The 13,045-nt window shown below is 42.9% G+C and overlaps 1 protein-coding gene across 1 annotated transcript in view; it reads right to left on the bottom strand.

The window, feature by feature from the left end:
• Nucleotides 1-2,481: 2,481 nt before the first annotated feature.
• The window catches only part of HSF2BP (heat shock transcription factor 2 binding protein), a gene marked incomplete at its 5' end in the record, with an annotated part of 37,105 nt that continues 26,541 nt past the window's right edge, over nucleotides 2,482-13,045 (bottom strand). The window contains 2 exons of the mRNA XM_084279416.1: nucleotides 2,482-2,993; nucleotides 11,629-11,732. Coding sequence (XP_084135542.1) covers nucleotides 2,785-2,993; nucleotides 11,629-11,732 — 313 coding nt within the window. The 3' untranslated portion in view covers nucleotides 2,482-2,784. The remainder of the gene's footprint in view (nucleotides 2,994-11,628; nucleotides 11,733-13,045) is intronic.

Here is a 13,045-nt window from a genome sequence, read left to right on the forward strand (position 1 = left end):
AAGGCTCCCACCAATTTTAGCACGGGGAAAGAAACAATAAAGAAGACACCGACGCCGCTGACTGGGGAGTACAGATCATTAGTTTTATGACAGAGAATTCCACCCCACCGTGCCCAACAGTACGTGGGGGGTATAGCTGACGCCCATGTGGAAAGCTGCAGGCTTCACTCCCACAGCAACACAACCCGTTCAACTAATTGCAACACATCCCAGGACCTGTAGAGGAGCGGGAGGAGGGAGCTGGTCCCTGGTTGCACCAAATGTGGGGTTGGGGAATAAAGGAACCTGCAAAACAGCAAGAAGATGTCACAGCTCATAGTGCAATCTGCAACTAGTAACATCCAACTTATTTTGCTAAAAGATTTAAGTATGAGAAACCTTAATGAAATTTCAAACACCCTGAGACGTTAAGGGGTCAGGTTTATCTCTGGGTTCCATCTACTTGCCTTCAGCACAGTTTGAGTCCAGTGACCTTTTGGGTTTTTTAACCCAAAAAGGATTATGAATTTGCTTTCCTGTGATAACAAGTTCCCCTCAAATATCATCTTTCTCTTTTCCGTAAACTCAAACAAAGAATTAAAAGTGGCATTAAATGCAAACACCTAGGCAAACTAAACTTAGTGAAAACATCAAGACTTTCCTAAAGGCCTGTTTGTCACGGCTTCTCTCTGATGCTTCTGACACTGTTGCTCTCTGGTGTTTTTGAAGATACACTTGTGTTTCACAGATGGGGTGACTTCTTAATTATCAATCTTGCACATTCAAACACTTTGTGGAGAAAAAGACTTTCTCAAGGTCAGTGGATCATCAGCAGCTTGATCCTGAAGGAACAGTCCTGGCAAGCCAAACTGAAAATAAAGTTATCTGGGGGGTATTTGTAGACATACATCTGAGTAGCTTGCTACTGGATAAACTACTTTAGCATGGCTTTTAAGTGCTGACTAATTACACAGTCCTGAGTGTTTTCTTTCCTGATTTCCCATCGAAGTGAGGTGCAATTGCACTGTCAGTCCTTCTCCTAACATTGAATCTGTCAGTCAGCTCCCAGCAAACTTGTCAGAGGGAGAAGACTTCTCAAAGACAGCCCAGCTCCTTCAAGCTCCATGGCCAGCTAGGGCAAGAGCAGAAAAGACCTAAATTATAAACTCCATGATGGAAAAGCTGGCAGAGTGACGTACACCCTGCTTGGTATCCAGCCCATTGACACAGCTTGCTTACCTGGCCATGAGCACCCTGTCTCCCTCAGCTCGCGCACTCCTCAGGTGGAGTTGTTTTCAGAGGGAAGGACAGGGAAGTTTTCAAGAAATATCTCAAATCCACGGGACATGAGGCTTCAGTGGCTGCTCACAGAACTACTTTTAGGAAAGAGCTTCATGGGCATATAGCAATTAATGGAAAGTGGATGCCCTTTAGCGTTTCTTAAAATCAAAAGCTTTCATGAGTTGATATTCCAGGAAACCGATTATCTTTTCGATCTCTTTGGGATTAAACTCTAGGAGGTTTAGCCAGGACAGCAAGAGAAGCAAACAAATCCAAAGAACACATATTTTAAAGACCATTTAAAGCCTTTTTAGACTGCCAGAAATCAGTCTGATACCATTTGTACCATTCCAGCCAATTACTTCAAGTAATTTTAAGCTGCTGTATTATATTTCTAACTCAGACCATTCACGATTCTGCAAACAGCCTAACGGGAGGTGACCTGTACCTTAACTTACACATTTTACAATGTTCCGCCTCTAAAATTGTCTGCCAATCTCAATATTTAGAATCCTGTGAAGTTTACTTCACATTTTCTACACCTTTGGATTAGAAGCCCACATTGTATTTTGTAGATATGCTGGGTTCACAGCTGAGGTACCGTAACATTAGTATGAAAAAGTTACTACCCCAGCACAGCATTTCCCATTTGCTATTCACTTGAGTAGCATCACCTCACTCTCCTTGTCACCACAGAAATAGATGCTATTTTAATATATTTTTCCCTAAAAAGCATGTAAATCTTACTAATACAAAGCACATAAATGCTTGTATTTACACCGAGGTACACAGAAGCTCTAACAAACACTACAGTTGTGAGGGAATGCAGTGCCGTACACGACAGGGCAAGAGTTCATTTTAGCCTCTTCAGCCCACAACTGGGTAATTAATTTCCTTTCTTCAGGGCCTTCACAAAACAATGGTTCAGTTCCTAGTATGCCTGGCAGCCAGGGCCAGGGTCAACTCACAGTTTGAGTGAATCTCAATGTGAATTTTGAAAGCAGAATCCATTGCACACTACAGATTTTAAGCTTTCTTTTATTAGAATAGAAAAAGAGAGGTGAGAAATAACAATAAAACTGGAACTTGCAACGCATCCTGACACAGAAGAGTTATGAAAAGCAACAAAGCTTTCCTCTCAGTATAATAATTCCTAAGGATGTACCAGAAGGATTATTTACCACTGCAATAAACTATACATTATGAATGAGATGACTGCTTTACTCCCTATATATGGTAAATGGACAACAAAACCTGGATCATTTTGGAAACCCATTGTCAACAATATCCTACAGGAGGAAATTAAGTCTGTCTCATGTCTGCCAGGTCACCTAAGATTCTATTTGGGCAGCTAAACCCCAACACATTTTCCCAAGTATTATTTTAGGTGGGTTACTTAACTTCCGAGAAGGATTTTGTCAGAGGAACTTGGGCTTGACTGAAAAAACTTCTGCTTATCTCCAACAACTCTTGCAGCAGAAAAATACAGGATGAGACGTAAGCAGTTGGTGTCATAGAGCTCTTCTATGCTTCATACTCGAGTATTTTAAGATCTTCAAGTATTTCTTTTGCAAGTGCTTGCAGATCTGCATTGCGGCTCTTCGACAGCCCGATGATGCGCTGAAAGGGCAAAGTATCCCGCATCTCGGAGGCCGCCTTGGCTAACACCTCTGGCTCCAGAATCACCGACTGGAGGAGCCGCAGGGCGTGAAGACAAACTTCTGTGTCTGGATCTAAAGGTGAGGGGAGGGAAAAAAAATAATCCAGTGCTTGTTAGAAACGAGTCCGAAAAAGTAGCACTAAAGCTCTACAGTGCCACTCCTCAGGACCCACCAAACAGACAAGCAATAACTGAGGCTCCGTAACTCCCGGCTGCCATTTGGTCCTGGCTCTAGAGGGAACCTGAAAACAACATCTTTGCCCTCCTCAGGAGCTCATGCTCAGCAGTGTTTGGGAGGGAGAGATAGCCAGGATCCTTTCTCTTTGTTTTCTAACTGTTGAAAATGGAATAAATCAGGGAATTTATCAACTTGAATTTCTCCAGTCGGTAGCTAAGATGTACTGCTGGATGCAATCTGATTTAAGAGCGGAACAAGCTGTGTTCCATGACTATTCAGACTTAAAAAACAAACAGACCAACTAATCAAGTCTGGTTTTAAAACAGCTTTTCTTCAATTTCTTTTTGTGCAAGCCCTCAGATTTCTTCAAAGCTCGATAAAATATTAATCTTCATAAAACTTTCTGGTAACCACGTATTAACCATCCAAGTGTTTAATTCAGTCTGCGCTGAAAAGGGCACTGAAGCTAAGCACTGCTGCTTAGGAATGCATCAGAGAGATGCAGCAAAGACTCACTAGGGCTAGGAAGACATAAACTAACTCTGCTGTTAAGAACACAGGCTGGATTTCAGTCACTGGAGCATTAGGAGCATTACATTTTAATCGGTCACAACAGTCCATCTGCATCTAGTTGTTTATAGTTTTATTGAAAAGCATCTGGTAGAAAGCCCCATTTTTGCACTTCTCTATCCTGCACATCCCAAATGAAAATGTATAATATATTTTTACAGCTGAAGTAGTAATTTGTTCCATGTGCCATGCATTTTTTATGTGTTTGTCATTAGCATATCTAGTCTCCAGCATGCTTTTGATAAAGCCTCGTGCAGAAACGCTGAGAGAAATTAATTCACATCACTTTGTGCACAAAATCACCACAGAGACCAAGAACCTCACTGAAGGAGCATAAATGCAGTGCAGCGATAAACTGCCTTTGGTGGGCTGAGGCAGCTTAGGATCTCTGAATGGGCTGGGTTGGAGTGGACCTTAAAGATCATCTAGTTCCAACCCCTGAGACCTGTCCTTTCCTTTCTCCTTTCCTGGCTTATTTAATACCTAACACCGGTGAACTGAGAAAGGACTAAGCAGAATTATTCATTAAAGCATAAGGGGAAATGTTGGGAGCACCCAGGGGAGAAAACGGAATGTGATGGACAGCGAAGACGACTATGGCTTTAAGCCTGAAACTGACAGTCGAGATGGGGATTTTTAAGCAATTCCCCCTAGACTGGAATACAATGTTAAAGATTGTGACATCTGATCTACACCCATGAGCCAGGCAGTATCTCTCATCCTCCATTTTCCATCATAAATGAGGTGTGTAGGTCTTTTCTAGCATATCCTACTCCCGAGTTAAAGAGCAAACCTCTTCAGGGAGGAATTCTACCTTCTCCCAGGCAACTAGCAGAGCAGGGTGTAATCTGAGGAGACAGGAATTGCCCAAGACCAAACAATAACATGCATTTTCAGCTTTGCTCTGCAACAAGAGCCTCGTCATACTGGGTAACTTTAGGCATTCAAATCAGGCTTTAAGAAGAGCAGCAATTCATGCTGCACACTCGGCAGAAGCGGCTGCACCAACAGCACAGCCACCCCTATTGCTGCCCCCTGGGCCGAAGGCTCTAAGGAGTCTCCTTCCATCATCATGGACGCATGCAGGACCCACAGGTGCCATTTTTCTGAGTGATGAGCAGTCCTAACTCATGGAGAAACGCTGCAACTCAGCCTCATGGACAGAGAGACTTTACCTCCAATTGCTTGGGCAGCAACACATCAGTGAATCCTTTTGAGGAAACCTGGGTGCAAATTTTGGTTTTCAGATTTATCCTTACCTCATCAAAATATGACTGAAAGCCTAAGATTCACCCTCCCATTCCATCCATTTTTGTCTTCATGCCTGCCAGAGGGTTTCAAAAATTACTTTCTTTTTTTTTCCCCCCAGATATAATGTTCAAACTGCACATACCACCTGCACCCTTTCTCTAGACCTCATATTACTCTACTAGAAATAGCAGCAATGAGCCACAGCCCATATAGGTAAGAAGGCAGAAGCTTTGGGGAGTGAAATCTATGTAGTTCATTACAATTTTCTTCTTTGTGGCATCATTCCTCCATGAAATAAAGCCTACTCTTAATGGCTTGTGGTACTGCTGGGAAGCTTCATATATGTGAGATGTTTTAAATCCCTGGATAAAAAGCACTTTGTTATTAATGCTGTTACAGGCATCCCTGTTACTATTATCTGCAAGTGTTTAAAGGCTGTAAAAAGTAAAGGATTGATCAGGGAAGAAGCATTAGCAGGGGAGCTAACAAAATTAGGATCTGTAGGAGATCAAGAAATGATTTCCAGCTTGATGAGCAAGAACATTTTCCAGTAAGAGCAAAGAGGTTCTAGGAAGAATCTCCAGCAGCAGCCAGGGAAACTCAATGGCTTCGGTTCCTCCAATGAAGAACAGATCTGGCACACAGGCATCCATCAAGGGAAGGAAATGATCCTGCAGCAGAAGACTACTTAATACGCATTTAACCTCTGATTGCCATTGTTTTGCATGCATTTTGGAGTTAAATAAATGCATATGCCTTAAAATATACTCCCTTAGGATTACATGTGGTTTTGAGAATACTACTTGTTACGGATAATCATGTTTGCTAAGCGGATTTACAAAAAAAACCCTCCCAAGTTTTTCTCTTGTCTCTCCAATATCACTCGGGATTTTTTTCTAAAAACCTTGTCTGAAGAATATTAAGAAGAAATTTAAGGAATCTTCATTATTCAGCATTATATTTTTTTCAATAGCTTCCAGATTTAGCCATTTCTACACTAGCTGAGTAACATTTTGTTTGTACAAGACCAAAAAAAAAATCCTTTAGCTGTAATCAAATCACTGCATCACATCCTCCCAACCACTAGCACACACATCTCTTCAACTAACATTTCAAAACGACAATGATTATTTCTGCAGAACAGGGGAAGAAATCAAGCTGCTTGCCTCAGTTGGGGATCACACACGTAGCCTAAGCCTGCCACCATTATAAAACGCTGATGCAATTTTAACAAGGTGTTGAAGCTGCTGGAGTTCGCTGACGTTCTGCTAGCTGCCAGTGCTACCGTTTGATGTCACTGGCTTTCAGTCACTGACAAAAGCAGCTGATAACGTGGACAGGTTTTAGTCACATCTGTCATTAGCACCATGCTCACAGATGAACTGTGATTGCATTACATCAATGCTAAACAGCTTATCTACAATTGGCTCTGAGTTGTGTGAACTCAATTTACACATGGCCCTGACCATTCCCTGGCCACCTGAACACCAGATTTATTACCAGCAAGCTGTTTACAGCCATGTCTACGCACAAAAACTGTATTTCAAATGCTTCCCACCACTGTCGTACATGTCATTCAATTACTGTCTGATTCTATAGCATGAAGGGGGGGCACCTGCCACTCCCTCTTTTCCTTTTCATGAACCTGTCAGACCACCTTCGTTCACAGCATGTCTAAGGTCACAGCATGTCTAAGAGAGAGAGACAGGGCCACAGCTTGCCCCATCCTTGTGAGATACCTTTGCATCGCCAATGCTGGCAGAGCTGAGCCAGCACCTGCAGCAGCAGAGAGTCTTCCAGATGTTTTCGTAACATCAATAGGTCTGAGGAGACAAGAAATGCTGCTATAAGGACACTGTGTGGGGAAGGACAAGGAGCAGGGAGAGACCACCACGGCACAAAAAAAGACTGAGTTTTCCTGCTGCAATTCCTATGGACACAAATGCACTTTCTGCCTGCAACATACTCGCTCCGGCTCCTGTGTAACAGCCGGGTTTGCTTCAGTCTCCTCCCTGGCCAGGTGGCTGCCCTCACATGGGAGTTCAGCTAACCAGAATGCCCCACTCTCCTTACAGACACACGCCTGTCACGCTTTGATCAGGTAAATCCCTGAGTGAGACTCCCAGGGTCAAGAGTGAAGCAGGAATTTGGCTTTGATTTGACTGACTGCTACTTAGGGGCTGGGAGTGAAAAGGAGCTTGCACAGACATCGCTCTGCAGCTGGCAGATTTCTGGGGGAGCTGTTAGATATGTTGTCCAGCTCCCATCATCCCTAGCTTGGGCTTCTGAGGATTCCCACAGTGGCTGCTGAACCAGAGTAACAATGTAAGAACAAACCAATGCCTTAGAGGCAGATGTATTTACCTGAATTAAGGTTCCTTACATATATTCACAAAAGGAGAAACACCGTGCTTCTTGTGAGAACACGAGTCTGCTGCTGGGCAGGGTCAAGACCTGGTCAAGAAGCCCCTGCAAGGATGGCAAGGCCAGCCACACCGTGCCTGGCCGCAGCTCCATCAGGGCAAGTATCCCGAGCAGCAGCCCCTTGGAGAAGAGTATGGAAATGGGCAAGCACTGAGTGAGGCTTCCCCCAGCCAGCTGCTCCTTACAGCCTCTCAGCTAACTGTGGGTCAGGGACTTTCCTGCGTCAGATCTGACATCTTCACGTGGGGTCTTAAAGGGCAAGAAGGGCAATCCTCTTTCTGAAGAATAGCTTCATAGTCCAGAGAGTACGGGGACCTGTTGAGCGCTTGGAAGACTGGCAACTGAGGCTTTTGACTTTAGAAACCAAAATTTGTTTTAATACAGACATCAGTTTATAAATAGGGGGGTTCTCTATGCCCAGTTGTGTTTTAAATAACGTGCTGCCATGCAAATAACCCACATTTTCAACAACTCACTGCCACAGCCAATTCAGACAGAAAAGCAAGGCATTAGAAACCTCCAGGGTTAGTCATGGAAAGCAAATATTGAAGGTTGCAGGCAGCATTAGCACAACGAGAATGTGCTTCACACAGGCATTTATAATAAGAGACCGTCATTTGCAAAGAATTTGGATAAACAAGGTTAGATTTCCGTGTGGAACTGTGGTGGAGGAAACCGAAGGGCACGATCTAAAATTAGTCATACTTCTTTTGTTTTCCTTTGTTTAATGAAGTACCTGGAGCTTTCTCCCAGCTATAGATGAGAAATGTCACTGACATAGTGTGGAATTCAGACACTCTCATCTATCCAATTCCAAGAGCAATTACTTTTTTAAACTGCATTCAAAGAAACAGAAAGTGGGGGAAACCAAAACAGAGATTAGTAAAACGCAAACAAAATAAAACAAAACCACCAACAACAAAAACAAAAGCCCACAGATAAGAGCCTAGACTCTTTTTCTTCCAGCACCCATTTGTTGGTAGATGTTCTGTACAATCAAAAGTCCCAGTCTGCCTATTTGGGAATTACTGAATGAAAGTCTTATTGCATCTATAAAGTATTGGGGAAAGATGCTGACAAATCTTAGGTGGATTTCTAAGCAAAATTATTCTCATCTCTTTTTCTAGAGCTGAGAACAGGGTTTCTTTAAATCTGAAAGTGAAACCCTTAGCCAAGGTATCAACAGTAGGGCAGCAGCTGATGGAGGAAACTAAAGCTGTTCCAAGATGGGAACAGCTGCTCTGCAAACAAATGGTGCTCCACAAGAAGAGAACTCTACTGATCCCACAAGCTGCTGCATGGACAGAAACCTGAGTCATCATTCACGTGCTTTATGCTGGCATCAGGCTGAGAAGGCATAGGTGATTCCTATGCAAGGATACAGCAGCCACGTAAGCTATCGAGAGTATGTTCTTCAGTCATCAGTGTTGCTTACTAAAGGGTGTCCATCTTTTAGAGTGTTTAAAAAGGAGGAAAAAGAGAGGAAAAGAATAGCCCTCCTCAAAGTGCAAAACCCACAGAGATCTGCATCACCTTCAAAAAGTGTGTCAAGCATTTGTTTTTCTATTACCAGCATAGCCTCCAGCAGAAAGAGCTATTAAGAATTCTTGTTAGCAAGTGCCCATCCAAATTTTCCAAAAAGAGAGCAGGACAGATGAACTCAGTTTGCTGTTAACATTCTTACTCCACTAGAAACCCTTATTAGATTTCTCCTCCTTTCTCTTCCAATCGTGTATTCAATGTCAAGGCATATTTCTGTCTCTTCAAAAAGCCTGCTAGACATCTGAATCAAGTCCCTCTTTGCTTCAGGTACAGCAAAGAGGAATAAAGAAAATCAAGTTAATTATTTGTTCTCTTCACTTAATGGGAAGGACATTCTTCTTCAGGGGACAAGAATACTGGGCAGAGACTGAGAACTCAGACCAGGAACAGGAGGGATTTGATCTGCTGCGTACAAGCCAGTGGGAGCAAAATTGCCTTGAATGGATAGGCTGAGGTCACAGGCACTGGGGGACACAATGGAAAAGCAAACAGGATGATTCTCCCAACATACAAAAAAATGTTGAAGGATGATTTCTGAGGCCTCTCTCAGAGGGAACACTGATAAAAGCGTACAGAACTGTGGAAAGATGAATCATCTCATGTGCCTTAATCAAAACACCCTTTGAAGAAGCTTCCTGCAGGAAGGCAACACATACAGGATACCCTGCCAGCTGAGTGTGGTGCTCTACTGTCTTGCATGGGTGGCCTCTCTTCAGGTAGAGGAAGGGTCACTTTTGTCAGGGGTGAGTGCAGTTACAGTGGTCAGTGTCTTTCCCCAAATTAATATTATTACATTAAGACCTTATGCTGTAGCTACTCCAGGTATTTGTAAACTGAATCACAGGTAGCAGAAGCTTAAGATGCCGGCCACAGAAACAGCAGAAGAGCAAGAGTGGGAGGGAAGCTACTGAGTTTTGCACATTGAAACGTTAGAAATAGATTAAATGTAGAGAAAACTACAGAGATCTCCTGCAAAATGATGGGAACAAGATTGGGTCTTGGATCTGACCTCTCTTCTAATACACAAACTAGTCATCCCTCTCCCTTGACAGTAAGCAGACTTCCTCCAAAGTCCGAAATCCGAACCAGCAGACGTGGTTTATCTGAAAATCTTCCTCCTTCGCTGTAACCAGAGAACTTTATTATCAAAAAGTGAAGGAATTAGCCATGCCCAGTCTTCCTTCTACAACCCAGCCACACACAATTAACACTTTCAAAATGCAGGGTAGCCTTTCCATTTCCTATTTCCATTAGCAACTGCAGATTAATTAGAAATGTGCCCAATTTCATGCTCGTATATGACCTAGGAGCCTTCTTCAAACAATAAACTGCATCAGATGATTAGCTTCTTTGTTTCACTGCAACACTGAGAAGGGTGCATTCAAGAACAGGGCTTTTGAGGGTGTTTTAGGTTGGGATTTTTTCCTTGTGTGGGTTTTTTTTATCCATAGAACAACAGCTCACGCATATATTAGCCAAAGTGAAAGGAAAATCTGGGCTAATATATATTAAAATTATAACCACAGCAGCACAGAGGACCATGTATTTAACTGTCCCTGAGAATACAATTTTTCTTAAACTATATTAAAAAAAAATTATAACACTGGTGTTTTCCAACAGTCTTGGAAGAATGACTTGATTTTCTGAGATGTAAGAAGAGAAATCCCATGGCATTGCAAAGCAGGAAATTATTTGGTGAAATGCACAAGTTCCTACATTTTCTCTAAAATAACTGAGGGAACTGTGAGCTTCCAGTTTACCAGCCCAAATCAAAGCTTCAATATCAAATTAATTCCTTGACAAAGCAGGTGCAACCTCTCTCACTTCAGCTGTTCTTAGTAATTACTACTTGTATTTTAGCAGGGTTTTGCACAGCAGCACAGTGCCAGAATGACTAACCTCCACAGTCCTATGAACTGCACACCAAAATCTTCTCACAGACAAGCCACAAAAGCTTAAGAAAGCCAAGGCAGAGCAACTTTAGGAGCAGCTCACAGGCAGGACAGCGTCATGGGTCTGTCCTCAGTGATGTTCTCGCTACCCCTTACGAGCTGTGCACACAGCTGCCAGCCAAGTCCGACGCACACTGGCAACGTCAATCTCTGCTGGCTCCTACGCAGGGATTTGAAGCCTCTGAAAGAGCAGAGCCTTAATGTCACTTAATGTCAGACACACCTGGCAAAGGCAACAGAAGTCCTTGATGTCCTTGAAGTCCTGCACTGGCCAAAGGCAAAGCTGGGAATAGCGCTCACGCCCTGCTAGCCCAAATCCTATTAGAGCACAAGGCCTCTCTTGAGGTGGAGGAAGGGTCACTTTTGTCAAGGGTGAGTGCAGTTACAGAGGTCAGTGTCTTTCCCCAAAATATGTCAGAACAGTTACGCTTTCTTCTCTTAAATAGTAGCAAACTGATACATAGTTTCCTCTCAGGGTATATTTAAAACTTGGCATGTGAAATACAGGTGGCTTTTTTTAATCCACTTCATTAAATTTCTCCATTTCTTATTTTTAATTCTACCAACCATAAATTTTATATTAATGGAACATTACATGAAGTGCCAAAAATATTGTGGGAAATGCGCATTATCTCCCTCTAGCTATTTGCCCTTTTTGTTTACTTTTAATCTGTCAATGGCTATAGGTAATCAGGTTACAGATAAAAATTTCCAGTTTGTTATTTCCAACATCTATTGCAAATCTGTCACCCTACAAAAGTGCAATTTACTAAATTCCTACAGCAACTTACCATTCAACAGCCACCAAAGCAAGGGAATAAAACCCGGACTCTCACTGATATACTTCAAGCCTTTCAAGTTGATACTCACATTGTAAAGCGACATTAGCATTAGCCTAGAATTGAAAGAAAAAAAGATGGATGTTATTTGAGTCCTTTAAATGTTTTAGCATCTTTTGCTTTTTAATAAAAGAAACATGTCTCATTATACATAAGATACGTGCAAAACCTTGTTTCTACTGTTAAATCATGTACATCCAACACGTGGAAAAATATCCCACATGAGTGTAAAAGAAGTCCCATCAAACTCCATGAGATTCACTACATAAAATGTGCAAAACCAGGACTTGGCTTTACATGACTCCACAACCTATACAACAGAGCTTTCATCACGACCATCCCCACTAGCGTGACCATGGCCTCAGATAAGCTGTGTGCCCTGACAACTAAAAGGGGTTCAGAAAGCAAGACTGCATATGGAGCACTAGAAAAGACAACAAAATCTCCGCTCCATCAGCTGCACAACACAGGCCTTCCTGTGCAGACCCTCCAGCCAGCTGACACACAGACAGACACATGGCCAACACCATCCCCTTCCAAGCACCCTTCCTGCAAATAGGAACAGATGCAGCGTACAGCCAGCTTACAGCAAACACCAGCGCGGCCTCTTTCCACTGGCAGGGGGAATTATTATGCCTACAGAAGGACTTAGAAGAAGGGGACAGGCCTAAAGGAGGGAAGAGGGAGGCGTCAGTAGGCCCAGCACAGCTTAGCACACTGCTCCCAAGCCAGACTCGCCCTTTTTGCTATGGGTGCAAGGCAGAGAGCCGCCTCGCCCGGGCTGCTCTCCAGCCCCTCACGGCCAGGCAGGGCCACACGATCTGGGACAAGGAGTGTGACCTCGCTGTGAAAAAAACCAACAGCTTCTCTCTCAAAACGTCATCGTGGACTTTCCTATTTACTTTGCCTTCAGGAATCCAGATTGATTGTGTTCAACGTACAGTGGAATTAATTTATTTTTTTTTTAAAGTCAATAACACTGGAATGCAATTTGGCTGTAAACTGTGCTCTTGCCTTTGTATAGATCAGCACCAGGATAACGCAGGCCAAACAGTACTCTCACCCACACATCATCAAAACTATTTACTAATAATATTTGGGCCTAGTTAAAGCCTTCCCCCCTCCCCCCCCCCCCAGTTCTTTCCCCAGAAGGTGATTTCTGTTGGTCTCTTATTACGGTCATTGATGTCAAAGGACGGAACCCATATCCTGTCTTCCACGTAACAGAGATGATCTATGGCCTGGCAGCTAGAAAACATTTCCTTAATTGAGCATTGTAAAAAAAAAACCCAAACAAACAACCTAAGATGACATCTCTGACAAACCAAAACCAAGACTGTCAGTGTGTAAACAACAAAATATAAATACA

This window comes from Gallinula chloropus (assembly GCF_964237585.1).
Source record: "Gallinula chloropus genome assembly, chromosome: 1".
NCBI classification, from domain to species: Eukaryota; Metazoa; Chordata; class Aves; order Gruiformes; family Rallidae; genus Gallinula; species Gallinula chloropus.